Source organism: Equus quagga, chromosome 5 (assembly GCF_021613505.1).
Source record: "Equus quagga isolate Etosha38 chromosome 5, UCLA_HA_Equagga_1.0, whole genome shotgun sequence".
Lineage (NCBI taxonomy): Eukaryota > Metazoa > Chordata > Mammalia > Perissodactyla > Equidae > Equus > Equus quagga.
This window is the reverse complement of record NC_060271.1, coordinates 44,546,515-44,572,255: the sequence shown is the minus strand read 5'-3', so window position 1 is coordinate 44,572,255 and position 25,741 is coordinate 44,546,515. Positions and strand designations below refer to the sequence as shown.

Here is a 25,741-nt window from a genome sequence, read left to right as displayed (position 1 = left end):
CCCCAGCAGCCTGGTCAGGTGTTGAGCAGCCGTGCCCCAGACTGTGAGTTCCATGAGTGCTGGGGAAGGGCCGGGGGCAGTGCCTCTGCCATCTGCAGCCTCTTTGGCAGGCCCGTGGGCTTCCAGAGGCCGTGGCTCTTTCTCTTCCAGTGCCAGGGTTCGGCTCACAGAGAGGCCCAGCTGGCATGTAGGGTCAGCCCTGCAGGCTGCCCGTCGCCTTCCCATCACCCCCACCCAAGGAACTCAGGGAGGGCCCAGCCGCCCTGAGAGCAGGAACCCAGGCCAGCCAGGCTCCACGGCCTATATGGACAGGTGGAAAAGGAAGGCAGAGCTGGGCCTATGGGTCCCCAGGGGCCCCCGCTGGCCTTTGTAGGTGGCGTCTGTGACCTCCCAGGGCCCCCTTGGCAAAGGGACCAGCTCTGCCCTCCCAGATCCTCTGTCCCCAGGTCCGAATCCCACATTCAGGGGGTGGCTTCTGCTGCCGTATCAGGCCTGTGCACTTGGGGAGGACAAAAGGGGTCCACTTACCAGTGGTGGGGGGGCGGTGAAGGAGAGTCTCACACAGGGACCTATACTGACTCCCACCGCCAGAAAGTCATTATTTTCTGCTGAGAGATCCTGGGAGCTGGCACCGTTTGTGAGCACTTCCAGGGACCCAGCCCGGGATGAGCGCTCAGCAGGCGTGATCTGACCATGTGTTTATGATCTACACTGGACACTGGAACACTCAGGAGCAGGGAGGCCAGGACCAGGACAAGGCTGTATTCTTAACTTCTGTGCCAAAAAGGCAGGGCCGGGGCTGAGAGCAGGTTCCGCCTCCATCCGTCGTGAACGTCTCTGAGTGGATTCTTCTCTGTGTGCTGTCAGAGCACAGCGTGGGCAGCCAGCAGATGTGGAAGGTTCCCGTGGGGCTGAGCTGGGAGGGACAAAGTGGCTTCTCAGACCATGAATCTCATTTTGTCAGTGGAGGCCCACAGAGGGCAGGACACCTACCTGTGATCACACAGTGAATTCACAGCAGAGCCTGAGCTAGACCCTCGACCACCGGCCTCCCATCCAGCACTCTTTCTCAGCCCCTCCCACAGGGAAGAAAGGACCCAAAAGGCAGCTTTGGCCAGGGCCCACCCTACAGGGCGAGAGTGGGATGCTCGGGGTCAGAGGGCAAAGCCAGCCCCTCCTGCCCTCCGGGGCATCCCTCTGGGTTTCAGGAAACCCCATGAGCTTTGTTCCAGGACAGCCTTGTTCCCAGTTCATCTTGAGTCCATGAGTGAGAGAGAGGAGGCTGGAGTTGTCGGGGGAGGGCTTCATTCATTCGTTCACTCACTCACTCATTTATTCCAGAAGTATTTATTAAGCATCGGCTGAGCTACACACTGCGCGACGTGCTGGAACTTTCCTGGTCTCTGGTCCCTTGACCCCCTGGTTTCTTTTGTTGGGTCGTCTGTGTTATTATCACCTAGACAGAGTGGTGTTTCCTCCTCCACATTCCTGGTGATTTGGCTTCTCCCTTTCCTGGGCAAGAACCACGAGCAGATAGAGCTGGCCAGAGCTGCATTGCCTCTCTCGGAGCCAGCTGCCCACAAGCTCAGCCATCCACCCGGTCCTGGCCGAGCGGCTGTCAGCCTGGAGCAGCCAGTGCCGGCCTCCCGGGGATCGACCAGGGCAGGCAGCTGGTGCATCCCGCTTCATTAACAATTAATCCCCAGATGCCTCCTGTGCCTCTCACCGGTCACCTAATTGACTTGGTGGGAGCCCCAACAGCCCATGGTGTGCAGAGCCAGGAGCTGGATACAAAGCTCCCTCTGAGAGGCTCGAGGAAGCCTGGAGAAGCAGCTGCTCCCCGCGACCCCAGGCCGCCCCCCCTAGGAGAACAGTCACAGCAGCCTGCTTGGGGCCCCCAGGCCGCGCCCCGGAAGGCGCCCTCCCTTCTCCCGTCAGAGGACGGTGATGTCGCTCATCTGTCAGGAGTAACTCGAAGCCCAGCCCTGCCGGACACTGCTGGGCTGGAGGCTCAAGCAGCCAGAGCCAGACCAGGGTGGGGGCAAAAGAAGGACCTGCAGAGACAAGAAAAATGTGAGAGGGGGGAGAAAATGGCACCCGCACTACTCGGCTTCCAGGTTCTCTCTGATAAGGTCTTTTCTAACACGTTTCTGGAAATTTGATTCTCTGCCCTCGGAGACTGCGCAGGCTTCCTCTACATCGTTGCCTTGGGACATCCTGGCTCTTGAAGGGACACCTCGGAGCTCCTTTGCCTTCTGGGATAAAGTCTTGTCCCAGGCAGAGAAGGGCTTCCAGGGGACAGATGACTTCAGAGCCCACAAGGAGAGGGGACGTGGCCAGGAGCTGAGCGCCCGGCCTCGGCATGCAGGTGTCCTTCGTGTGCTCAGAGCATGGCCTCAAGGGCCGGGGCCCCGAGGAGCGGCTGGGCCGGCCGGCAGCCAGCAGTCCCAGCCTGGGCACCCGCAGCCGCTTCCGTGCTGTGGCCATGGTGGCCCGGAGCCTGGGACAGCTGTCCGTGCAGAGTCTCCCCAGCGCCGGCGACGCCTGCGTGAAGCAGCCGGGGATGAAGTATAGGTACGGGCACAGGGCCGCGGGGTGGGGCGGGGGCCCTCCCAGCATCCCATCTGGGAGAGCGGATCAAATCTGCAAATCCCTTGCCAGCCTTGGGCAGCGGCGTGCTGAGAGGCCGGGAGGGGCTCTTCCCAGCACTGGGTAGGCAGACTGAGAAATAAAACAAGCTTGGGGCAGCCCCAGGTTTCCTCCTGATGGCGGGGAGATGGTGCATGAGGGCCCCTTTGCCTTCCTTCTGCTTGTTTGTTTCCCTTCACGGCATGGGGGGAGGTTGTAATGGCCAAGCCCCCCCATGTCGGACTGTGCGATGTTTCCTCTTCCTGGGACCCTCAGGGCACGGGCCACAGGCCCCCGGCCTCCCTGCCCTCCCACTGGGCACACAGGGCCCCGTTTGTCCCGTGGGTAGTCTGACGTCTTTGCAGCCAGGCCATCATGACAAACGCTCATTTTGTGTAGTCAGGGGCTATCGGGTGAACCATGGGATGGGATTCTTCCCTCCGTGACCTGAGCCAGACCCCAGGCCTGGGTTCCTCTACGGGCAGAATTAACGCTCCGCAGGGCACAGAGCAGCATCTGGCATTTCCTGCTCATGACTCAGCCCAGGCTGTCGTGTGTCCCTCTGCTCGCGCTCAGTCCCCCACCTGGCTCTGGGGTCCCTCACCGTGACTTGTACGTAGAGATGGTGCAAAGCGCCAGTGTCAGGGTCAAGGACCCTCCTGCCATTCCTTGCATCCCCCCGTGCCCCACGCAGGGCTTTGCTCAGATGCTCCGTGGTTGTACCCAGGAGGAAAAGGAGGGCCCTGGCTTTGTGCAAAGGGCCCCTGGGGGCAGGTTTGTGGGGCACCCTGCCGGGGGGCTGGCATTTCTTACTCCCCGTGAGTCTCTGCACCCAGAGCCCTTAGCACTTTGAGAATGGTGTTCCTGGGGAAAGGGGAGTCCTTACCACAAGTGATCTGCATAAACTGCAAAAGCTAAGTCAGTCTCTGGTTCCCAGGTTTCACAGGAAAGTGTTTCCAAAACAGGAGCCAGGTGCAACTCTGCTTTCAGTGACTCAAACAGTCCCACAGGCCACCAGCCTCAGAAAAACCCACAGACAATTCTAGTTGTATTCGAGGAGAGTGTCTGGGTTTCTATCTGGTTTGCTGCCAACTCAAAAAGTATTGAGAGAATCAATCCTAACAACTGAGACGTATAGCTTAACCTCCCCAAAACCATCCCCGAGAGTTGGACCTCATGGGAAACAACTACATCGTAAGTCCCGTGCCTCATCAAGGGGAATTCTGGACCACCTCCGAGTCCTTCTGCATCTACGCCTGCATTCCCTCCTGCCCTGGATCCTCGGGCGATGTTTGATGTTCTGTAGTGAACCTCTGCAGTAAAAGGTTTTTGTTCCCATCCTCTCAACTCAGTGAGGACAATCCAGAATGGAATTCTCTCTTCTAGAAGCTCTAGTAGGTTTTGTTACGTGGGGATCAAAAGCTACGCGTAAACAGATTATGTATTTTTTAGTTTAGATACCAATTATCCACTGCAACTTTTAAGTCAATCCTAGGATCATCAAAGGAGTTAATACAAGTGAGACTGTTTCTAAAAATATAAAGCCCCCAGGTACATGGAAAGTGTGGCTGCCAACGTGACTCCCCTCCTAAGATCCTAAGATCCGTGGAGGAGTGGATCTTCAAGAGCCGGAGTGCTCAAGATCACCACGTGTGCATTGTGAGTGCGTATGCCTGTGTGTGTGCACGTATGCGTCTGTGTGTGTACATGTGTGGGCACGTGTGTGGCCCATGCTGGAGGCAGGGAGGGCGAGATGGGCAGTGAAGGGAGGTGCTCACTGGGCTGGGGCTTTGCAGTCTGAGGACCTGGGTTCAGATCCCAGCCCCAGTGCTTCCCAACTGGGTCCTGTCCAGCCTTACACACAGCAGTGCCTCGAGGCCAGCTTTTCTTGGCAGTGTTGGGGGGGAGGTGGGGTCATACTCCGGCAAGATGTGTAGTTTCATAGGGGCTAAAATGGGAGCCAGAATCTAAACCATTGGGTGCCCTTGCTGAGCACGTCCACCTCCTGCCTCACAGAACCTGCCCCACGGGGCACCTGCCCCACAGGGTACCTGCCTCATGGGCTTGCTCCATAATGACTGTCCCAGGGCCGCAACCAGGGTGGAGGTGGTGCTGTATGGAGCCTGATGGGATCCGCCCCCAACTCTGACCGCTTCCTTAGGAAGCTGGCCCTCCACCATGGCGTGCTCCAGGGCCAGGAGGAGGCCTCCAGCCATACCCGTCATCGCTGGGGTTAAGGGAACCAAAGTCATGTTCTCACCACAGAGCCTAAGAGGTGCTCAGTGCAGGGAAGGGGACCCCAAGTCCTGGGAGTAAGGGGAAGGGCCGGCAGTCAGTCACAAGGGGCTGGTCCCAGGGCCTGGGCTTCTTACACTAACGAACACCCCTGGGAGCCTGCACTGCAGGCTGCCTCTGAAGAAGAAGACCCAGAAGCCCAGCTTGACCTAAGGGAGCCTGGAGTCTGGGAGCGGGGCAGACCTGTGGACAAATAATCCCCCCCAGTGCGACAGCTGACCGGAAAACAGCCTGGCCTCTTATTCATCAAACCAGCTCATCAAGGCCATGTTGCTTTCCGTCCCCTGATCAAATTTTTGTCCTCTGCCCAGATGGCTGAAGTCAAAGACCCTGAACTGCTGGTTTTTAAACGATCTGTGACTGCCCGGGGTGTGAGGTGCAGAGTTTAGGGGGCAGAGCCGCCGCTGGCTGTACGATGGGCGTCAGTGCTTTCCTCCGGCAAAGGTGAAATCCATGAGTCCTCGTTAGCATTTTTTGAGACCACAGGAGACACATGAGGGAAATTAATGAAGGCTAACGTTATTTGGGTTTAGAGATTTAGCCAACTCTTTTATCATCATGTCAAGTTTTAATTAGGGGAGAAAAATCTGTTAGGAAACGATTTTCGCGTCTTGAAAGTTTCGAGCGTGTCCCCAGCCCCTGTCCAGACGAGGCTATAATTTGTTGTTGCCACCCCCACTGAGCAGCCGTATTTATAAAGCTGTTAGCCCGGAGATGTCCTGTCCCTTCTCATTCCTTCTCCCGAGGCCTGGCAGCGGATGGCAGAACTAATACCATCATTTTAACGAGGAAACAACTTGAGCGGGATGATTGCAGCATCGCACGGTGTCCTAGTTTTGTTAAATTATCCTGTGGGCGGTGGGTGGAGAAGCAGCTGGAGAGCCAGACGCGCCGGCTCCCTGCCCTGGCACTGGAGGAGGCTCCGAGCCCCTTCTGGTGGGCAAGGGGTGGCCCCTCTTCAGCCGCAGACACAAGTGGCCTCAGCCTGGTGTTCTGTGTCCTGTGTCTGTTGCTAAAGCTGCTTGTCCCCCTGAACACACAGCATGTCCTGGCATTTGGCTCCATGCTGATAAAAGGGAAGTTTCAGGAGGACCTACCTAAAACCTGTCCTTCCACAGAGCCTGGCCAGGAAACCGCTCCCACAGTCCCGCAGTGGGTGGTGGTACAGATGCAGGGGTCAGCCCCCTCCCGGCACCTGGATTCATCCAGACTGGGCACCCAGGGGGCCTGAGGCTCTGCAAACGCCCAGACATTGCAAATGAGGTTGTGAAGGTTTTTATGTCTGTGCACACATCCAGGGAAGGGATCCAGGGCCTTTACCAGTTTCTCAAGGGGGTCTGTGAGCCCGACACAGTAAGAACACTGATGAGAACCTTCAGTCTTTTGCTTTGTTCCCAGACTGCTTATATGCACTGTTCTGATTTCTCATCCCAGGTGCTTTCTAGCTAGGGTGGGAAAATAACGTAACCTACTAAATAGACCGGGCCTGAGGCCGCGTCCGGAGGCGATCTGGTCACGCTTTTCTTTCTAGCAGTCCCAGACCCAAGCTGCTCCAGGTTGGAACATACAAGCAATGCTGAGGGCATTGTCAGATTACTTCACTGATTCGTAGGCAAAAAATCAAGGGCAAACCTCTGTTCCCTTTTTGACATGGTCATATTAAAGCCTCCTCGATTTATCCGTCGTCGTTTTTCATATGAGGAAAAAGTTCTGTGCTGTGTGTCTTGGAAACAAGACACTGGCAGAGTCAGTGTCCCGTGACCCTGTGCTCCAGGCATGTGTGTTATCTCATTTCATCCTCACAGAGACCCCCATGAGACAGGCAGCGTCACGAGCCCGCTCTGCAGATGGGCACACGGGCATCAGGCAGATGGTTCCACGACACGCCCGGCGTACAGTCAGGGAGATCAAACCAGGACTTGAGCTCTGGCTTCAGAGCTTCTGCCCTAAAGAGAAGCCAGCTGCTGTCCTCTCCTCACTTAGGGGAGAAGCCGGCACTGCCTGTGAGAACAGTGGGCAGCAGCTGGACGGGCGTTCACTGGAAATTTGAGAAGAAAGCTGGGCAGTTTAGAACTACCTTAAATTGGACACACTAAACTGTTGTCAAACTGCTTACAAGTTTATTCTATCCACTCGCCCCACCAAAGACCGCCTGTGATGTGGGCAGGGTCCAGAGATCTTATCACCAGGGAAACCGAGGCTGCAGAGGCTCAGAGAGGAATGGGTCAGGCTGCCTTCCCAGGGGGCCAGGTAGGTAGAGAAACTGAAGACGTGGCAGTCACTGAAGTTAGAAGTGGGGGAGCACCAGGGAAATTCAGGGAGCCCTTTGGGAAGGAGGCTGGAGTTTATCCTCTGCGTCTCTTGAAGCTTTCTGACTTCCCATGACATAGAAGGCTGTCGCACCGCCGGCTGGTCCCCAGAGCAGCACCCCGGGCTGGTCCCCAGATCCGTCGACCAGGATCCCAGGAGGGAAGGGGAGTCAGAACCCAGATGAGTCAGGGCCCCAGCTTCAGCTGGGACACTCACCCTGCCACATGTCATCTTCACCATCCGGGCAGATCACATCCTGTGTCACCTATAAATGGGGTGGGGGGCGGGGGCGTGCCACTGTGGTGCGGAACGTGCTCTCAGAGCCCACTGCCTGGGTGGATCCCAGCTCCCCAGCGCCTGGGTAGGTTTGGTGTGCTCTTCCATAAAATGCGAATGTTGAGAAAAGGAAGGCGCCTGCCCCAGAGAACTGTCGGGGGCTCGGTGACAGGATGCTGGAGGACCACCTGGCCTGCTGCTGTCCCGCAGGCTCCTAGCCTGACAGGCATCTCAGTCCTCAGTAAGGCGCTGCCACGCTCCATCTCCTCCGCAGAACGTCAATGATGGCCTGCAGCCTGTCCATGTGGACCCTGGGGTGCGCCCCATCCAGCGGGTACCTCAGTGGGCCCTTGATGGAGCCCTGGGCAGCCCGTGCAGCTGTGGCTGCTGGGCCTGATCAGAACGTGTGCTGCCAGGGCGTCTGGATCTCGCCCTCCCGAGCGGCCCTGGCTGAGGCTCACAACAGAGGCTGGGGCTCGGCCTAGCACAGGAACCGGCACCCTATGATGGAGCTCTAGTCCCCCCACATTCCTACCACAGAACGACAGATCCGAGGCCCACGTGGCCCAGGAGACGTGGGACTAGCTTCTGCTCTGCTCCTCAGAGAGAGGGAGTAAAGATACACAGAATCCCAAACATGAAACTCTGAAGAAAAGGAAAGAGAAGCTTCTTAGGAGAGGATGCCCTGTGGCCAGGACCACAAGGCCTGAATCAATCTCGTTACAGCCCATAAAACAACACGGCGTCCATTCCCTCATTCTCTCTCTGGGGTGGCTCTCCAGGTGCACGTGGTCTCCAGCGTGGCCTGTCCCAGCAGCATGACCGTGCCCTGCTGTGTGTGGGGGGGGGGGGGGGAGGGGGCAGTTGGCCCTTTACTCCTGGTGAGGCGAGCAGCAGGCCTCTCTCCAAAGGTCCCCCTTGCCTTCAGAGCCTCAAAAGATGCATTGGGTGGGGGGGAGGTTCAGGAGGCTGGGATGAGGAATGGTGGAGGGGGAGCCTGAGCCTGTCTGGCAGGTCCCACCCTGGCCACTGAGAACTCACACCGTATTTGTTTTTCAGGAACCTGGGCAAGTCAGGCCTGCGGGTCTCCTGCCTGGGGCTCGGTGAGTGTGGCGGCCCCTTGGTCCAGCGCCACCCGAGGAAGCAGGGGCTGCAGGAGGACTGGGCGAGGGCTGAAGGGAACCTCTTCTGAGAGGGGGCTGCACCTTGAGCCAGGACGGGGGGGAACAGGGCTTGGTTGCCATGGTGACCACAGTGCCTGGGGTCTTGGAGAAGGACAGAGATACAGACTTAGCAGGGGAGGGGAGGCAAGAACCAAGGGCCTTTGTGCAAACAGCCCCCTGCCCCACACCAGAAAATCAGAAAAGCACCCTGACCCCGGGGGGTGGCGGGAGGAAGCCCCTTTCCTTATGCAGCAGAGACCCTCCTGAAAGGCTGTCAGATTTTATCCATCTTCCTTTTTCCCAAGACGTGAGCTCCGTTCCCAGATCATGCTGTCCCTTCGCCTCCATGGTGCACACGCTACTTCCCCCTGACACACACACACACACACACACACACACAGGGCCCGGGGAGAGTGAGGACGTGGCTGTCAGACCTCGCCCATCTTCAGGGAGATGTCCCTCATCCCTCTCCCTGCGGCATGTCCTTGGAAGAGGGGCCGCATCAGCTTGAGCCCCAGCGAGCACTTTGAAGGCCTGCAGCCAGCTGCCTGCTCTGGACACTTACTGTCCCCTCAGTTTGGTGGCCCCAGGAGGGGGAGACTTGCACTGAACGCCAGGTGTTGACACATGCCGAGGACATGCTCACCGCAGAGCAGAGCGGCATGGCGGCCTGTGGCTGCCCCCTGGGCCCTACAGCCTGAGGTCCCACCGCCCCAGGGGGAGAATTGGGCTCCTTGGGGAGGTTCTCTGACTTGAGCCTGTGTGTCTTCTTTCAGGAACATGGGTGACCTTCGGAGGCCAGATCACCGATGAGGTAAGATGGGGCTCCCTCGGCTCTCCCAGGCCCAGCCAGGGCTGCCCACATGGTAAAGTCCACTGAATGCACGAGTGAGCCTGTGCTCACGCCGGCCACCGTGGCTTCCCTCTTCCTGCTTCTCGCGCCCTGAGGGAAGGCGGAAAGGATGCACCATGGCAGTGGCGTCCACACTTAGCAGCTGGGCGCCTTGGGGCTTCAGCAAGTCCCCTAAAGTCCCGGAGACTCGGATTCCTCATCTGCGGTTAGCCAGGAAAATTCAGGGACCTCGCATTTTCCAAATCATACAGCCGGATGCAGATCTCAGCTGCTCCTACAGGGTATGCCCACCTGAATTTGAAATTTGAATAAGTATCTGTTGAGATCATTCAGAATGCAGATTCTGTGGATTTTGCTGCAGGCTGAAGCCTGAGTAGATTTACATTTTACCAGCTCCTCACTGCACACCGCCCATAGCTGTCATTAACCATGTGCCCGGCAGTCCAGTGGACTTGCTGGGTCTTCTCTCTTCACAACGGGGATGCAGCGCGCCCAGCATCTCTGGGTCTGTCCTAGAGGGGACAATGCATTCCCAGGCTGGTGTGCACTGCTGGACAGTGAGTGGACATCTTAGAAATGAGAATAGTGGCATTGCACAGAGAGCCCTGGATATCAGCTCAAGAAGCTGTCTTCACATCTGTCCTACTTACTGTTGGGAAGGTTGCGTTTAAAAATTAATGAGTGAGTTCATTTGAGACCTTGTCAGCTGTGATTGCTCAGTTAGTTTCTAAGGAAAAAGCTTTGTTTCCATCAAACTCCAAATGCATTCCATTTGTGTCTTTGTTCCTTTTTCTTTTTATGACAGCAGCAAATAATAGAACTCTTTGCCCTTGCTTTGAGGTTCTGTGTCTGGGCTATCTCAGGGTGAAGTCAAGAATTTTTAATTGTTTTACCTGTGGCCACCAGATTGGTTCTGAGCACTTAGAATAGAGCCCCAGGGTACCTGGTTCACCCTGAATAAGTTGTGTTGGACTCTCCTCGTTTCCCTTTCAAGCTTGTTACTAAGTAGATGGGAGAATTCTCCAGAAGACTGTGACTTCACTTCCATTGGCGTTAGCTATACTGCATGTGATGTCCTCGTGGGAAAGATATAGAGAAGTGGCCCATCCAATTAGGTGACTTTTTCACCAACAGATCCATCACACCCAAAGAGTTATTGATTAATAATCTGGTGGCAGCCCTGCTGGCTCTGGCCTCTGCCGTGTCTCCATCAGGGACAGTGACACGGATGAAGATATTGGAAGTCGTTTCCAGATGACACAAAGCTGGGAGGACAGCGGATACAATAGATGACAGATTCGGGGTTCCAAAAGATCCTGGCAGGCGAAAATGACTGAGTGAAGGAGCAAGCAGAATTTTCGTATTAAATTCTACAGTTAGTGTCCAAAAAAATCAATACGTCAAGTATGCAGGGCCCATTTCACCATGGTTCAGATGAAGAATGCCTGGGTTTTATTCTTTAGCTGGCTGCCTGCTCGTCTGAGCCAGCGGGGCAGACAGCCACAAGGACCATCCTGGGCTGCAAGAGGAACATGTGTTCTGCCCAAACCCAGGGAGGCCGTGGGCCCACCCGGCATTCCAGATGGGTGCCCGTCTGGGACACCATGTTCCTTGCTAAGCTCATGTGAAGGAAGATGCTTGACTTGCCCAGGAATCCAGAAGCAGAGTCCTGTTTTTAAAGTCACCTCTTGTGTGCAAGACACTTGCTCAGAAGCCAGGGAGATACAGAATCAAGACACTGGTGGATTTACTGTAGCAAGGGACGTTCCGTGGCAGGAGTCTAAAAATGTCAGCAAATGATGGCCATGGGCCGAATCTGGCCCCTGGCCTATTTTTTTCTCTTTTTATTTTTTATTAAATATTGGAAACATAAAATTTGCCATTTCTAACATTTTTTATTGTGGTTAAAATATGCATAACATAAAATTACCATGTTAAGCATTTTTAAGTGTACGGTTCAATGGCATTAAGTACATTACTTTTGCTATGCGGCTATCACCACTGTGTATTTCCAAAATTTTTCATCACCCTGAACAGAAACTCTGTACCCATTAAGCAAGAACTCCTCAGCCACTGGTAACTTCTAATCTACTCTGTCTCTATGAATCCTGTTTTTGTCAATCAAGTTTTATTGGCAGGCAGCCACGCCCATTCATTTACCTACTGTCTGTGGCTGCTTTCATGCTCCAAGGGCGGAGTTGAGTAACTGCCACAGAGACCATCTGGCCCACAAATCCTAAAATATTTACTCTGGCCCTTTACAGGGAAGGTTTGCCGTCCCCTGTCCTATGGGGTTGCAGCAACTGTCTACAAATATCTTCGGGGCCGCCGGCCCAGGCAGGGAGGCCTCCATGGCCGTCAGAGTGGAGCCAGCCGACAGACGGTGTTCGTAGACCCCCGATCCCGTGGCCAAGCGTCGGAGCTGCCCTCGTCAGAGTCAGGTTTCCAAGCTCCAGTTCAGTGCCCTTTCTGTGACCTCACACGGCTGCTCAGGAGAAAACAACCCCTCAGAGCATGTGTTCAGAGCAGCTTGGGCAAGAACATTTAATAAGAATAGTGGCTAAGGGGGCTGGCCCCATGGCCCGGTAGCCAAGTGGCTAAGTTCGCACGCCCGGCTTCAGTGGCCCACGGTTTCACTGGTTCGGATCCTGGGCGCAGACATGGCACCGCACATCAAGCCATGCTGTGGTAGGCGTCCCGCGTATAAAGTAGAGGAAAATGGGCACGGATGTTAGCTCAGGGCTAGTCTTCCTCAGCAAAAAGAGGAGGATTGGCAGATGTTAGCTCAGGGCTGATCTTCCTCAAAAGAAAAATAGAGAGAGAGAAAGTAGAATGGAGGTTGCCAGGGCCTGGGAGAGCAAAGGGGTTGGAGAGTTAGTGTTTAATGGGAACAGAGTTCAGTTGGGGATAATGAGAAAGTTCTGGAGATGGATGGTGATGATGGTTGCACAACAATGTGAATGTACTTAATGCCACTGAATTGTACACTTAAATACGGTTAAAATGGTAAATTTATGTTGTGTATATTTTGCCACAATTTTTAAATTTTTTTAAAGTAAATTAAAAAAGAAAAAAAAGACAACGAATGAAGGAGCTCTCCGTGAACCGATGTGGGTTGATGTCCAGGATGTGTTGGGAGTGAAGAGCACAGCGCAGGATACCCGTAGTGCGCTGCCCTGCATGCAGGAAAGGCGGGGCTATGAGGAAATACGTGTGTGTCTGAAATGTGGAAATAAAAGCCCTGGGCCTGCGTCGCCTTGGCTCAGAACCCTCCCCAGGAGGCAGCCTGCGCCCCGAAACCGTCTGTCCAACCCCACCAGGCATTCTCCTGGGCAGAGCTCAGACGGTGTGGTGGGACACATCCAGGAAAAGTGAGGCTGAAGGCAAGGACAAACTGCAGAGGGGCCTCGTGTGCCGGGGGCACCGGAGATGAAGAGAGGAGCCCTGAGACAGAGAGAGATGCCTGGGAGGAGGAGGAGGCGGCTCGGAGCAGGGCACAGATGCACCTGATGCCTTGTTACCCTTGAGCTACAGGAGGGAGGAGAGGAGCCATCAGCCCTGCGGATGGATCCAGAAAACTCCACCAACGGCCCTCCCTCACCTGGGCTTTCTGACTCAGATGACAGCAGCTAACTAACGGGGTCAGCTTTGGCCTGCTCAGTAGCTGAAATCTTTGAGGTTTGTTGCCAACATCTGAAAATCAGATTTTAGCCACCGCCCCCGCCCCCCCTGAATATCCTGGATTTCTGGCTTCTCTTGAAAGATCAAGGGCTCTGGATGCACTTGGCCACCTTCCCACAGACAGCGACCGAGCCCCCTCCACCCATTGATGCCCACTGGCCGCCAGCCTCACTCTTTGTACCTGCCTGGCCGGTGAGGCTTCTGAGTTTGGTGTGGGGAGAAGCTCCGGGGAGCTGCACCTGGCTTTCTGTCCTGCAGCTTTTGAGGGTTGTTAGGTCTTGTTCACCCACCCTCCGCTGGCTGGGGAGGGAGGCTTGGTGCTCTGAGCCGAGCTTTGAGAAGTGGGGGGTGGGGGAGTTTGCGTCTGTGACGCTCAAAGGGACACCTGCACTGTCCAGAGGCTAGCAGAGTTCGGGGGTGCCTTCTCTACTACATCTTGGAGGGGACTGTCAATTGCAGGCAGGGCTTCCCCAGCTCCTTGGTCCTCGCCCCCACTACCAGGTGGTCACCAGTCATCAACCCCTGCCTGCAAGGCAAGGGGAAAGGGCCAAGGCCAGAGTACTAACTGAAGATGCGGTTTCTCCATCTGCAAACAATAGCAACGTCATCCTCGGGCGTTGCTGGGAAGGATTCGTATTCCATGAGGTACCGCGTCACAGGACGCGGTCTAGCTGTAGCTTTAAAACAGTATTTATTCTGCCAATACCTATCACGCTCCTGTCGCAGGCTGTGTTTGTTTCCCAGGACTGCCATAACAAAGTCTCCCCAGCTGAGTGACTTTAAACAACAAAAGTTTATTCTCTCCCAGTTCCAGAGGCCAGAAATCCAAAATCCAGGAGTCGGCAGGCCCACGCTCCCTTCAAGGCCCTGAAAGAGACTCCGTTCCATCCCCTCTCCCAGCTCTGCTGGCTGCTGGCAATCCTCGGCACTCCTTGGGTTGTAGACACGTCCCCCACTCTCTGCCTCCGTCTTCACACAGGTCTTCCCTGTGTGTGTCTGTGTCCATTCTTGTAAGGACACCACTTATATTGGATTTAGGGCCCATCCTAAGGTAGTCTGACCTCATCTAAACTAATTACATCTGCAAAGACCCCATTCCAAATAATGTCACGTTCTGTGGTTCCGGGTGGACATGAATTTGAGGGGACACTGTGCAACCCAGTACAGGTGCTAAGCCCCGTGATGACCCAGCAGATGGGATCCCTGCTCACAAGAAATTCACAATCTGTAGGCTGTTTCTTCATTCACGTCATCCTCTTTCTTCTCTACGAGTCCGTCACCGAGAGCTGCCCCCGTGCCTGTCCCGCGACAGTGCAGCCTTCCAGCAGGCCTGCTTTTCTCATTTCAGATGGCAGAGCAGCTAATGACCTTGGCCTATGACAATGGCATCAACCTCTTCGATACCGCAGAAGTCTACGCGGCGGGCAAGTACGTGTCTTTTCGCTTGGGAAAAGTGGTGCAGGCCGCAGCGTCCCTGGGAAGAGCCAGAGATCCTGCTACTCCCAGGCTCTCGTTCACAAGAGGGTTCACACACTGCCCACTCTTCTTGGACACTGGTCCCTTGCTAAACTCCCTGTGTGTCCAAGCAGCGAGATGACCATTGTCCCTCAGGTGCCAAAGATGCTGTGCTGGGCGAGAGCTGTGATTAAGCTGTCGTCTGGGCCCTTCCTGCCGTGCCTGTGACCTGCAGCCAGCCCCACATGCCTGACATTTTCACGTCTTAATGGTGCAATTAGGGCTGCAGGGAAGGCAGGGCCTCTCAGAGCCGGGCAGAGCGGGTCCTGGCAGCCAACGCTGTAGGAAGCACTTCCCATCTTGGCAGTGAACTTTCCTACTCAATTCTGTAAAAGCCCTCTTCAGCCAAGGCTGCTGGCTTCAGTTTTAAAGACTGGCTGTAATCAAATCATCCACCCTCCTGCATCGGGTTTCCAAAAGTCAGCTTTTGTTAGTGAAGTCATTTGTTGGCTCTCTGTTCGTCCTCCCTCTGGCCCCCTCCTGCCTGGGGCGAGCCAAGTTCCCATGGGCTGGGCGGCTACAGCCTGGCCTGCTGAGCACCATGGCCCCGGGACCCACACCTGCCTCCCATGGCTCCGGCTCCGGGTTATTACCTGCGGCCTGTGATGGGATCCAGAGAATCTGGGAACCCAGCTGGGCCTTTGCTCAAGGCCCAACCCAGGGTCTGAGGAGCTGACAGCCCCAGGGGCCTCCACTGGGACCCCCAAATCTCCTCCAGCCCCCATCAGCAGCCCTCTGCCCCTCCTAATGCCACAGCGCCCTCCCAACCTCCCCAAACTGGCAGCAGCTTCCCATCAAAGTGCAGTTCTTTCCAGACAGATGAACTAAGCCAAAGGGTCAGAGGTGGAAAAGCCAAGCCCACAGGCATCCCCTGTCCCGAGTGCCCCAGCCGCTCCCTGGCCCCAGCCTGCCTGGGTCCTGCTGCCCGCGAGGGCTGCAGGAGCCAGCTCCGTGCATCTTCCTCCAGTGCCAGATGGCCCGCCTCCTGTGTACAGGCCTGGCACGCTGTATTTCACAGCAGCCACACTCTCTGTGTCACTGTTTTCCCTTCCCCCTTATTAACTGGACACCAAGGGCTGGCATGCGGGGCAAGCACACTGGGACTTGAGCAGGCTCAGGGCCTCTCGGAAACCACTTGCCAAAAGCCGAGGACTTGGGGAGCAGCTTCCCAGGGGTTGCTGTTACCCCCTAGAGCCCACTGCCTTCATCCATCCCTCCGCTCCTCCGCCAGCCTCTGCGGCTTCTTCCCCATCCGGCCTAGAGCTGAGCCTGCCTACTCACCCCCATCAATGCCTCGGTGCCAGCAGCCGCTGTCACGGGAAGCCGGGCACCTTGTATCAAGGGACAGGCAGGGAGGGGCTGCCTTGGACAAGGGCTGCCAGGCAGCTCCAGTGGGTGGTAAGCCAGGCACTATCCCTCTCACTGCCCAGAGTGCCAAGCACGAAGTTCACTAAGGCGCCCTGCTTCTCATGCTGACACCAATTTGGGCGCTTCCCAGAGAGCCGCAGAATTCCTGTGCCCCTCTGGACACGTGCCAGCCCTACCAAATTCATAGCCACGAGAATTCAGGGCCACAAGCAACAGGCCTTGGTTATCTGTCTACAGCTCCTGCAGCCCCAGGGCCACTGCTGGCTTTTCTCTCTTCCTCCTTTCCTGATCCTTTGTCCCACAAATGAGGGACCAAGAAATAAGAGAAAGAGGCCCAGGGCTGAGTGAATTTCTCTGCATCTTGACCACAAATGAGGAGCATTCAGAATGCATGCTAAACAGCTTGCAAATTAGAGCCCATTATTTCTGAGTGGATTACTCAGGCGCTTTTATCATCGGAATGTAGCGCCGGGTATGGCTCGTTCTCCGTCTGTTGTTTTTGCTCAGAAACATTTTGCTATAAGCAGAAAGTTCTTAAAAGTTAATCCAGTTCTGCTGTGCCAAGCGAGGCTGGAACAGCCCCACTCGTGACCCCGGCTGGCCGGAGTTTGGTGCAGGGCCCGGAGTGACGCCAAACAGAACAGACAGCGGTCAGCATGGCATCTGTCTCTCTATTGTTCAATAGCAAGGAACAAGAGAGAGTCACACGCACCCACACACATGTACGCACGCACAGACTCTGCTGGAAATTCAGCCCCTGGCCCTGAGTACATGTTGATTGTCTCTGAAAACAGAGGATGTACTTGATGAATAATTTACCTTTTAAAAAACATACTTGTCTGGAAACTTCACCAACGTAACGTTGCCAGGCGTTTTCCCTGGTGGATTTCCAGCAGCCCAGGGAAGCGGGATGCTGTTGGCCTTGCCAAGCAGGACATTGGCTCCCTCCCTCCTTCTCTGCAAGTGCTGGAGCCACTGCTGCTCCGATGAGCGCCTGCAGAGGACAGAAGCCACCTTCACGGAGAAATAACACAGCCGCCCCCAGACTCTCTCCTCTCTGGAGTGAGCTGCCCGAGCCAAGGTGGGGGTCAACAGCCTGGCTCTCTGGCCCCAATGGCATTTTCACAGAGGGACCAAGTGGCCAACTGTCACTGTGGTTGATGTTTCTGTTACACTGTAATGAAATCCCATGTCTCGGTCTCTTGCAGGGCTGAAGTCGTGTTAGGAAACATCATCAAGAAGAAGGGATGGAGGTAATTGCTCTCTCTGTGGTCCACTCCTGGGGCGCACACGGGGAAGAGCCTGGCAGAGGGCTCCGTGAGAGGCAGTTGTGCTCTGGAGTCCTGGGTGGGGTGGGCAGGCTGCCTGGGGCGAGCGTGGGCTCGGGTCCCATTACTCTTCCCTCCTGTTTACCATGGAGGGCCCAGGGTTGGCCTCCTCGGCCCTTGTGCAGCCTTCCAGTCTTTCTAAGGTCTAGGAAGTCCCAGAATTTTTCTCGCTGGAAAGGGGAGAATGTCTCAGAATGGAGGCAGCCCATGCTCCCTCCAGGGAGTGAGTGCTCACACTATGGGTGGCCGCCCCTTGTGGAGCCCGGCACTGGGCTGTGGTGAGGTGAGGACGCTTTCGTGGAGTCGCCAAGTGGGGTGCCACATTCAGTGCTCTAAGACAGGAGGCGACTCTGCTGGAGAGGAAAGTCGAGTAGAGGCCCAGTCCCCTAAAACTCTGCCCCAGCCTCTGCCCCAGCTCCTCTCTGAGTGGGATTCTGAGGGCCTGGGTCCCAGCTTGCAAAGCTGACTTGGGTTAGGCCAAAAAGAGGTGAACGTGAGAACTTCCTGATGGCCCAGGTACGGCGGCCACAGAGGAGAGGTGTTGGGATCACACCCACGCTGCCCGGTCCACAGAACCTGGCCAGTGTCTCACCTCTCTGGAGCTTGGTGTCCCCACCTGGGAAGGGACCACAGTCTGACCTCCCTGGCAGGGCTGTCCTGAGGGTCGAGTGTGTAAAACACCTGCCTGGTGCAGGACTGGACGTCACTCCCACCTGGGAAGGGGCAGCTCTGACTGCAGTCTTCCCACATACCCCACTGTGTCCCTTCAGGCTGGCCCCCTGGGAGGCAGGTCAGGAGCCTGATGTCCCTCGTCAGGCAGAGTTCCCACCCTCCTCGGGACAGGCCAGGCTGAGCGCCTGCCTGCACTTTGAGCCCCTTGTGGCCCGAGTGTCTTCATTTTCAGAAAGGTCAGAAGTGGTTATAAAGCTGGGTCTCCCCCTCCCCTCCCCCGTGAGTGCCACTCAGAATCTCCCCCAGTCCCCACCCCCCCACTGGCGACTGACACCCCTCCTCTCGCCCCACCAAAGCTGCTTCTTCTTGGCTCTAATTCATCCCAAAATAAATTCTTCCTCACTCCGTAATTAAAGGAAATCACACATATTAGCAAGTCCCCTGATTATGTCCTCGGCGAACACACACGGAGAGAGACACACGCTAGGTCATCTACCACCTGCTTCTGGCTCGGAGGCGCAGCCCTCCCCCACCCCCACCCCCAGGTGGGAGGGAAGCACAGCCACGGGGGGCATTGTCACCCCTTCCCTTGGGAAGGGTCAAGGTCAAATGTGGCCAGGAGGGGCCATCATCATCCCTGCGTGTCCCTCCAGGACAGAGTCTCAGGTGTCAGCATTTGCCTCCTGTGGATTTAAAGCAGTAGACCTGAATCCATTCCCCTCCCCTGGGGCTCTCCACTGCCCCAGGCCAGATTCCCGTCAACATCACTGTACCTGCTGCTTCGTGCCCCTCGTACCCGGGTCCTGCCCCGCCCCCACCTTCCCGCCCTCCGTGGGCCCCTCAGCCTCCCCGCCAAGGCCATCCCTCACACAGCTTTTCTGAAACAGGGCCTGCAAGGGAAAGCCAGACTGCTTGGCCCCCTTGCCTCCTTCCATCCTCACCAGAGCCCCTCTGCCCGCTGGCCAGCCCCTGTACTTGACCTCCTCAGAGTCTGCTTTCACTGCTCCCTCTGCCCGCTTCCGCCCCTGACAAAGTCCACTGGGTGGGTGGCCTTCCCATGCCCTAAGCCCCGTCACCCCTCCCACGTACCCCTCTCCTGTGTATTCCCTGTACTGAGCGCCCCTCCACCTCTGGGCTCCGGGCACTGGTCACCCTAGACTCCATCTCCACCTGGTCCCCATGGCCCAACCTACAGTTACACAGTTAGTTAGTTGCACCTGCATGGTTAGTGGCACCTGCATGGTTGGTTAGTGGCATCCACGTGGTTAGTTACCTGCATCCTACGATTGCCTCTTGGCTTGATGGGGACCCCCAGGACCCTGGGCTCAGCACACTGCAAACTGAGTCTGATGATAGAGAAGCATCCCATTTCACGCCCCGTGCTCCCAGATGAGAAGGGTATTAGGACCCCTGTGCAAGAGCTGAACATGGGGGGGACCCCCAGGGCCATGCCCAGCAGCTCCTCTCCTTCTCTTCTTTTACAGACGGTCCAGCCTCGTCATCACCACCAAGATCTTCTGGGGAGGAAAGTAGGTGCTGTGGGCCATGCTTCTGGTGGGGTTCAGGTCAAGCAGCTGCAGCCCCATGTTCTGCAGAGACCCCTCGAGTTAGGAGTCTCCCGGGGGCGGGGAGGGAGGCAGTCATCCTGGAGAAACAGAGGGTCCACAGGGTCTGTCCTGGACAGGCCAGCCTCCCGATAGCCAGGAGCCAGCCCAGTGCAGTTTCCTATCTCCTGGTGCCCAAAGCATCATTCCCCATCTTACCTGGATGGTGACCATCCCTACTGAGGGACATCAAGTTCCAGAAAAGCGGCTTTGGCTGAGTTTGTCTTTTAGTCAAACCTTGTGGTTTTTTGGCAAGGAAGATTATTGCTGAGCCAACCTCTGTGCCAGTCCTCCTCCATTTTGTATGTGGGATGCTGCCACAGCATGGCTTGATGAGTGGTGCTAGGTCCACGCCCGGGATCCGAACCCGTGAACCCTGGGCCGCCAAAGCGGAGCATGCGAACTTAACCATTATGCCACCAGACCAGCCCCTTGTTTAATTTTTATTTTTAGTTTCATGGGTGTGTTATTTTTCTGATTACAAAAGTAACATCCCCAAAATTCTGGAAAACAGAAAATTTATAAACTGTCCTAATGATTCCACCTTCCCTGGGCCACAGACCACCCCTGCCCATCTCCAAGGATCTGGCCCCACATTCTCTCTGGGGCTGGACAAAATCAGTTCCCCAGGAATTATAAATATGATTCATTCTTAATTTAAAACAAAACAAAAAAAGCCAAACAGAAGGGCAGATTGAAAAACCAAAGCCTCAGTCCCCCACTGCCACCGCGCCTCCCCAGGCCAGCCAAGGGGGCCTCCCAGGCCTTCCCCCGCCTGCGTGAGCCGATCCCTGAAGCCTGGTGGTTTTATCCCCAAAGTGGAATCAGACTGCATGGGGCAGCAGCTGACCTACTTTTTCGCCTAATGTTGCATCATAAACATTTTCCCCAAAACCGCTTGTAACATCATGCACGCTGTCGGCCTGTTTTTCAGAGCGGAGACCGAGAGGGGCCTTTCCAGGAAGCACATAATAGAAGGTGAGGGGGCTCTGGCTCCACACGGCCCCCCAAGCCCTGGGAGCCTCCCCTGGATGCGGAAGTGAAGAAAGTGCAGTGGCTAAAGCCTCCTAAAACCCACCAATGATCTGGTGCAGGACCCAAGTCCTAGGGACACTGGGTGCTCTGGTCCCACCCTCTCCTTCCACCCAGGCTCACACGGGGTGTTCCCTCCATGTCATGAGGGAGGGGGCAGCAGTATGGGCAGGTGGGCCATGTCACCCTCGGATGGGCAGTGTTGTCTCCACAGAGGACATACACAGGCCTAGGTTTCAATCCAGGCTGAGCCTCGTGCTGACTGGGTGACCTTGAGCAAAGGACGTCACTTCCCCAAGCCTCTGTGGCAGCAACTGAAATATGGGTGCAGTGAAAGCATTCCCCTCGAGGGTACTGGGAACCTGGAAGGACCCGGGCAAGGGTGGATGTGGGACACAGCCTACCTGGGGCTCAGCACATGGGATGCTGAGAGGGGTCTGCCAGAATGTCTCACTTCCCGTGTATTTTTTGTCTTCGTGCCTTTCTATCTATGTTCATTGCCATCAAGGTAATACAGGCGCTCCATTAAAAATAATTGGTGAGGAGGCCTTGCTGCCCACCCTTCGCCTCTGCAGCCCGAGCACTTCTGCTCTGCAGCTCTGTTCTGACCTGTTGCTAAGTACAAGGTCACAATCTTCACATCTCAGGCACCACGGGCCTTGATGTGTTAGACACAGATGCCACGCTCCCTCCATGTCCCATAACCTAGCCTCCCAGTCGCCACACGGCCACCAGCAGTCTAGGAAGGTCCCCTCTTCATTCACTCACAGGACATTTGGCCTGTGGACCCACCCCCACCCCCTTTGGGGTGTCGTGGCTTTTCTCGACCTCGGGTGGCACCTGCCTGCCATGCTCCCCGCTGTCTGACAGCTCCCAGTGCCAGGGGCCTGCTCTCTTTTGTCTCTTGCTCCCTGAGCCGCGCACAGGTGAGCCCCAGGACTATCTGTGAAGCTGGTGACCGTCCCTCCCAACTCCCCCCAGGTCTGAAGGCCTCTCTGGAGCGGCTGCAGTTGGACTACGTGGACGTGGTGTTTGCCAACCGCCCGGACCCCAACACACCCATGGAAGGTAGGTTCCCGCCCAAAGCACCGGCCAGCTGGGCGGGGCACAGCTTCTCAAGGACAGCAGGTTCAGAACCTGAGGCTCTGATGGCCGCCACCACGGGGCCCTGCTGGGCACCCAGGCCAGTGGTCAGAGGAGACCAGGCCGGGGGGAGGAGAGGGCCTGAGCTCAGCCTGAGTGTTGTCCCCCCACCCTACCAGCTGCGTCCTGGCACCTCCAGGCTGAGGCCTGGTCCTTGCTCTGGGTCCACACCTGATGCACACCCCGTGCCAGGCCCCCTCCTGGGTTTAGAACTGTGTGGAATGTTCTCTCCTGTCAGCTGTTAATATTTTGTAGCTAAATGAAGTCACAATATGATGACTCTTTGCAACTGCTGTGTTCTTTTCAGTCAGCTTCGCTGGGAGGTTTAGGGGAGCTTTGCTCGGGGGGATGAATTGTTACCGAGAGGAGAAAAACTGGGCCGTGCTGTGAAAAGCAGTTTTGGTGTCTTTGGCGCTTATTTATTCTTTCGGCTCCTGCGACCTCAGCCCCCTCGTCTCCCCAGCTCCCTGCTCAGGCTCCTTCTCATTTGTGCTTTGCTGCTTCAGGAACTTGGAAAATTAAGTTGTGTTTAAGTTATTTTTTCTTCATTTGTTTCCATATATACCATGCGCACGTGCGTGTGCGTATATATATGTGCGTGTGTGTGGTGGTTTTACTTTTTAACAGAACACGTGTTCTGCGGACGGTGCCCCTGTGCCTCCCTCCCCATGCCCTTTGTCATACCACGCCTGTCAGTGTTCCCACAGCTGTAAACTCTGGTCTCTTTAAATCTTTCTTTTGTCACCAGGGGACCCATTTAGTTCCTCCAAGTCAAGGACATTCATCATAGAAGGTACACAGTACCCTCGGCCCGACTATTGACTTCTGTGTCCAAGCTGCATTTTATGAGACAGTGTTTTATTTACACGATTCTTTCCCCACCGATGACAAACTTCTCCATAAAATGCATAAAGGGAAAATAAGTGCCCTCTGAGAACATCTTGCAAGTGAAAGAAAAGCGAAGCGGCGTGCCCCTCGCGACCCAGGCCATGCTGTCATTTCATTCCTCCCATCCTTCTGCGCATGACCCCCGCCCGCCTTGCATTGCTGCGACCCTGGGGGCCAGCCGTCGGTCCGCCGGGGCCTCCTCCTGATTTGGGGATGCCGTGATCAGCATCTGAAACCCCAACCCTGGCTGGTCTGGGAGAGGGCTGGGGAGACGGGGTTCCCACAGAAGCGAACACATCAGGGACCCCAGGACACGTGACCCCAGCAAGTCTCATTTTCTCCATGGTTCATGTTTACTAAGCTCCTGCCTCAACCAGAAGCAAAAAGCCCCAGCGGCAAGCCGACCTCTCACAGCCCCTGGCTCCTCTGTGAGCACCCTGGCTGCGTGTGGAGCTCGTGTCCCCTGGGTGGGCTGGGCCACCTGCCACTCTCACCCGCTGCCGTGCAGCCTGACCTCTCCATCCACATGGAATCATTTTCGTCCTTGAGGAATACCTACATGAGCTGGGGCAGCCTCTGGCCATGCCTGGCCTCTGCCCGCCCCTAAGCTCAGGGCCCTGGGACCTGGGCTGTGTTCCACCATAGAAGGGCTCCTGCCTGCCGACTAGCACTGCCACCTGACCCCTCCCGTGCATTATTTGTGACGTGGCAGGACATGCCGTGGGCTTTGGTCATGGGTTCTGGAAGGATTTGGTCCTCCTGCCTCTGCTCAACAGCATTAAGTATTGAGGTGAAGGCCATTTGCCCCTAATTGTCCCTGTTTCTGGGGCCAGTGACCTCGGGCTTGGGCAGAGCGCAGAGTGCTGTTCTCCTGTGTGTGGGCTCCACGTCCCGCCTGCCGCTGCCCGGAACCATCGGGGAACCCAGGAGCCTTTGCCCAGGACCCTTCCCTCTCGGGCCGGCATGGGCTCTCAGGCTCTGCCCCTGGGCCTCGCCCCCCAGGCCCGTGGACTCCCCTCTCTGCATGGAAGGGGCATCACAGTGCATTGTGCAGTTGCCCTCGTCAGGAGAGAGCCATGTGCGAGGGCGTGCCAGGGAGCCAGGCTGGAGAACGAACGGGTGCCCTCTGCTTGCCTCTCTCCGGCATGTGGCCCTAAGCCTTGGCTGAAAAGAATTGGGCAGTTACGCTGCATGGTGACGGGTGCCCCAAGAGTGTTTCTAAAACACCTGACGAGGACAGCCAGGCCGGGAGCCTGGGCTGGGGGTGGATGTGGGCACATCTCCTCCTGGGACCCTCCAGCCTTCCAACCAGGCACCATTCTCCTTCACCTTGAATGGCATTAGCAGTTAAAGCGGGCAGCCCATTGGTGGCCCCAGGGCGTTCAGGCTTCCCTGCCAGCCCTCCTCCTACGATGGGCAGACAGGAGCCCAGTCCCTGACCTTGGAAGGAAGGAAAGGGCAGGGTTTGGCCTGCAGGCATGGAAGCCCAGGGGTGATTTTTCAGGGATTCTGGGCAAACCCGCTGAGACCTCTACCCCAGAAGGCCCAGCTTCCTTAGCCTTCTACTGAAGGAAGGGACCTTGGCCAAAGGGGCGCGCCGGGACCCAGGCCGGGTGGGAAGTAACACCCCAAAACAGGTGCTGCCTTCTGCGGGAGAAGGTGCCCATGGGCTGTGCCATTCCCAGGTGGAGCTTTCAGAACAAACCCAGCATCCTCCTTCCTTCCTTCTGGCTCTCCCCCTACCCCTGGCATCGTCAAGGACCTCAGCTCCCCCATCTTGGTGGCAAATGAGGAGCAAGCCGCTCCGGGAGCGACGGGGACTGTCAAGGGTCAGAGTTATGCTGTGTTTTTAGAAACACTTGTTCCTCCTCTCTACTCCCTACACTGCGTCTGGCAGCTGAACTTGCAAGCACTGTATGGGGCCTGTGAGACATCAGAGGCAGTGGCCCTTCACCCTGCAAAGCTAAGAGACATTTGCAATCTCAAAATTTAAGGCCAAGTTCTGTTTTAAAAACCACAACATCCCCATGAGGCTGAAACAGCCTAGGGGAACTATAGCTGGCAGATTTTCTTTTCTCAAAAGCTTTTTTGAGCACTAGGAAGGCTGCTGTGGAGGTGGGGGACAGTCCCGTGTCTGATGTTGGGCTGGCCCGAGAAGGCGGGCCATGGTCCAAACGGGGCTTTCCATGTCTACTTCTGGCTTTCCTGGACCTTAGCAGGCTCCCCCTGCAGCCCCGCCCTGCCCTTTGTCCCAACAGATGCCATCATTAGCTCTCCAGTCAGTTCTCCAGATCCTGATGAGAATCTGGCATAGCCCCACGTGGGAGACGAGAAACGGACAAAAATTGTGTTTACTTCCTGTTGCCTTCTGCCCATCTGACTGTAACCTTAATCCGTTATCTGGTTCTTCCTGAGGGATCACGCCCCGGATTCTTTCCCAGACTAGAGAATTCCCCCCATTCTAGAGTCTAGCATCACATTCTTTGATCTCACCTTTCCCCCATCCCTCTAATCTGCCATAAAAAGTCACATTCCATCCATAACCCGTTTTTCAAGATTCCATAAGACCTGTCACTCTTTGGGGAAACTGTTTTCAAGATCAACCTCTCAGATCGCGGTTCAGTTTTTTCTGTCGTCCCAGAAAACCCCTGCCACCCCCCACGTCAGAGCCAGGAAGTACACTGCTTGCAAGATGTCTTTGCAGCACCCTCTCCCGCCTCCCGGCGCCCCACCTGTATTTGCAGAGTGTCCCTGGGCTGGCCCCGTGCCCCTGGCCACCCCCTCACCTGTGGTTTCCCCTTCTCTCGTGACAGAGACCGTGCGTGCCATGACCCACGTCATCAACCAGGGGATGGCCATGTACTGGGGCACATCGCGCTGGAGCTCCATGGAGATCATGGTATGGTGACCTCTCCGTGTGCGTGCGGCCACTCTGTGGAGGAGATCCCCAGCCTCTGACAGATTCGCTGCTGTTGGTCCCCACCA

At 56.2% G+C, this 25,741-nt stretch overlaps 1 protein-coding gene across 3 annotated transcripts in view; it reads left to right on the top strand.

The window, feature by feature from the left end:
• The window catches only part of KCNAB2 (potassium voltage-gated channel subfamily A regulatory beta subunit 2), an 88,829-nt gene that overhangs the window by 54,807 nt on the left and 8,281 nt on the right, over positions 1-25,741 (top strand). For all 3 annotated transcript variants that reach the window (XM_046663471.1, XM_046663472.1, XM_046663470.1), the window contains 8 exons: positions 8,569-8,612; positions 9,449-9,486; positions 14,555-14,634; positions 17,298-17,342; positions 19,574-19,618; positions 20,628-20,671; positions 21,707-21,793; positions 25,570-25,655. In XM_046663471.1, the coding sequence (XP_046519427.1) occupies positions 8,569-8,612; positions 9,449-9,486; positions 14,555-14,634; positions 17,298-17,342; positions 19,574-19,618; positions 20,628-20,671; positions 21,707-21,793; positions 25,570-25,655 (469 nt within the window). The remainder of the gene's footprint in view (positions 1-8,568; positions 8,613-9,448; positions 9,487-14,554; positions 14,635-17,297; positions 17,343-19,573; positions 19,619-20,627; positions 20,672-21,706; positions 21,794-25,569; positions 25,656-25,741) is intronic.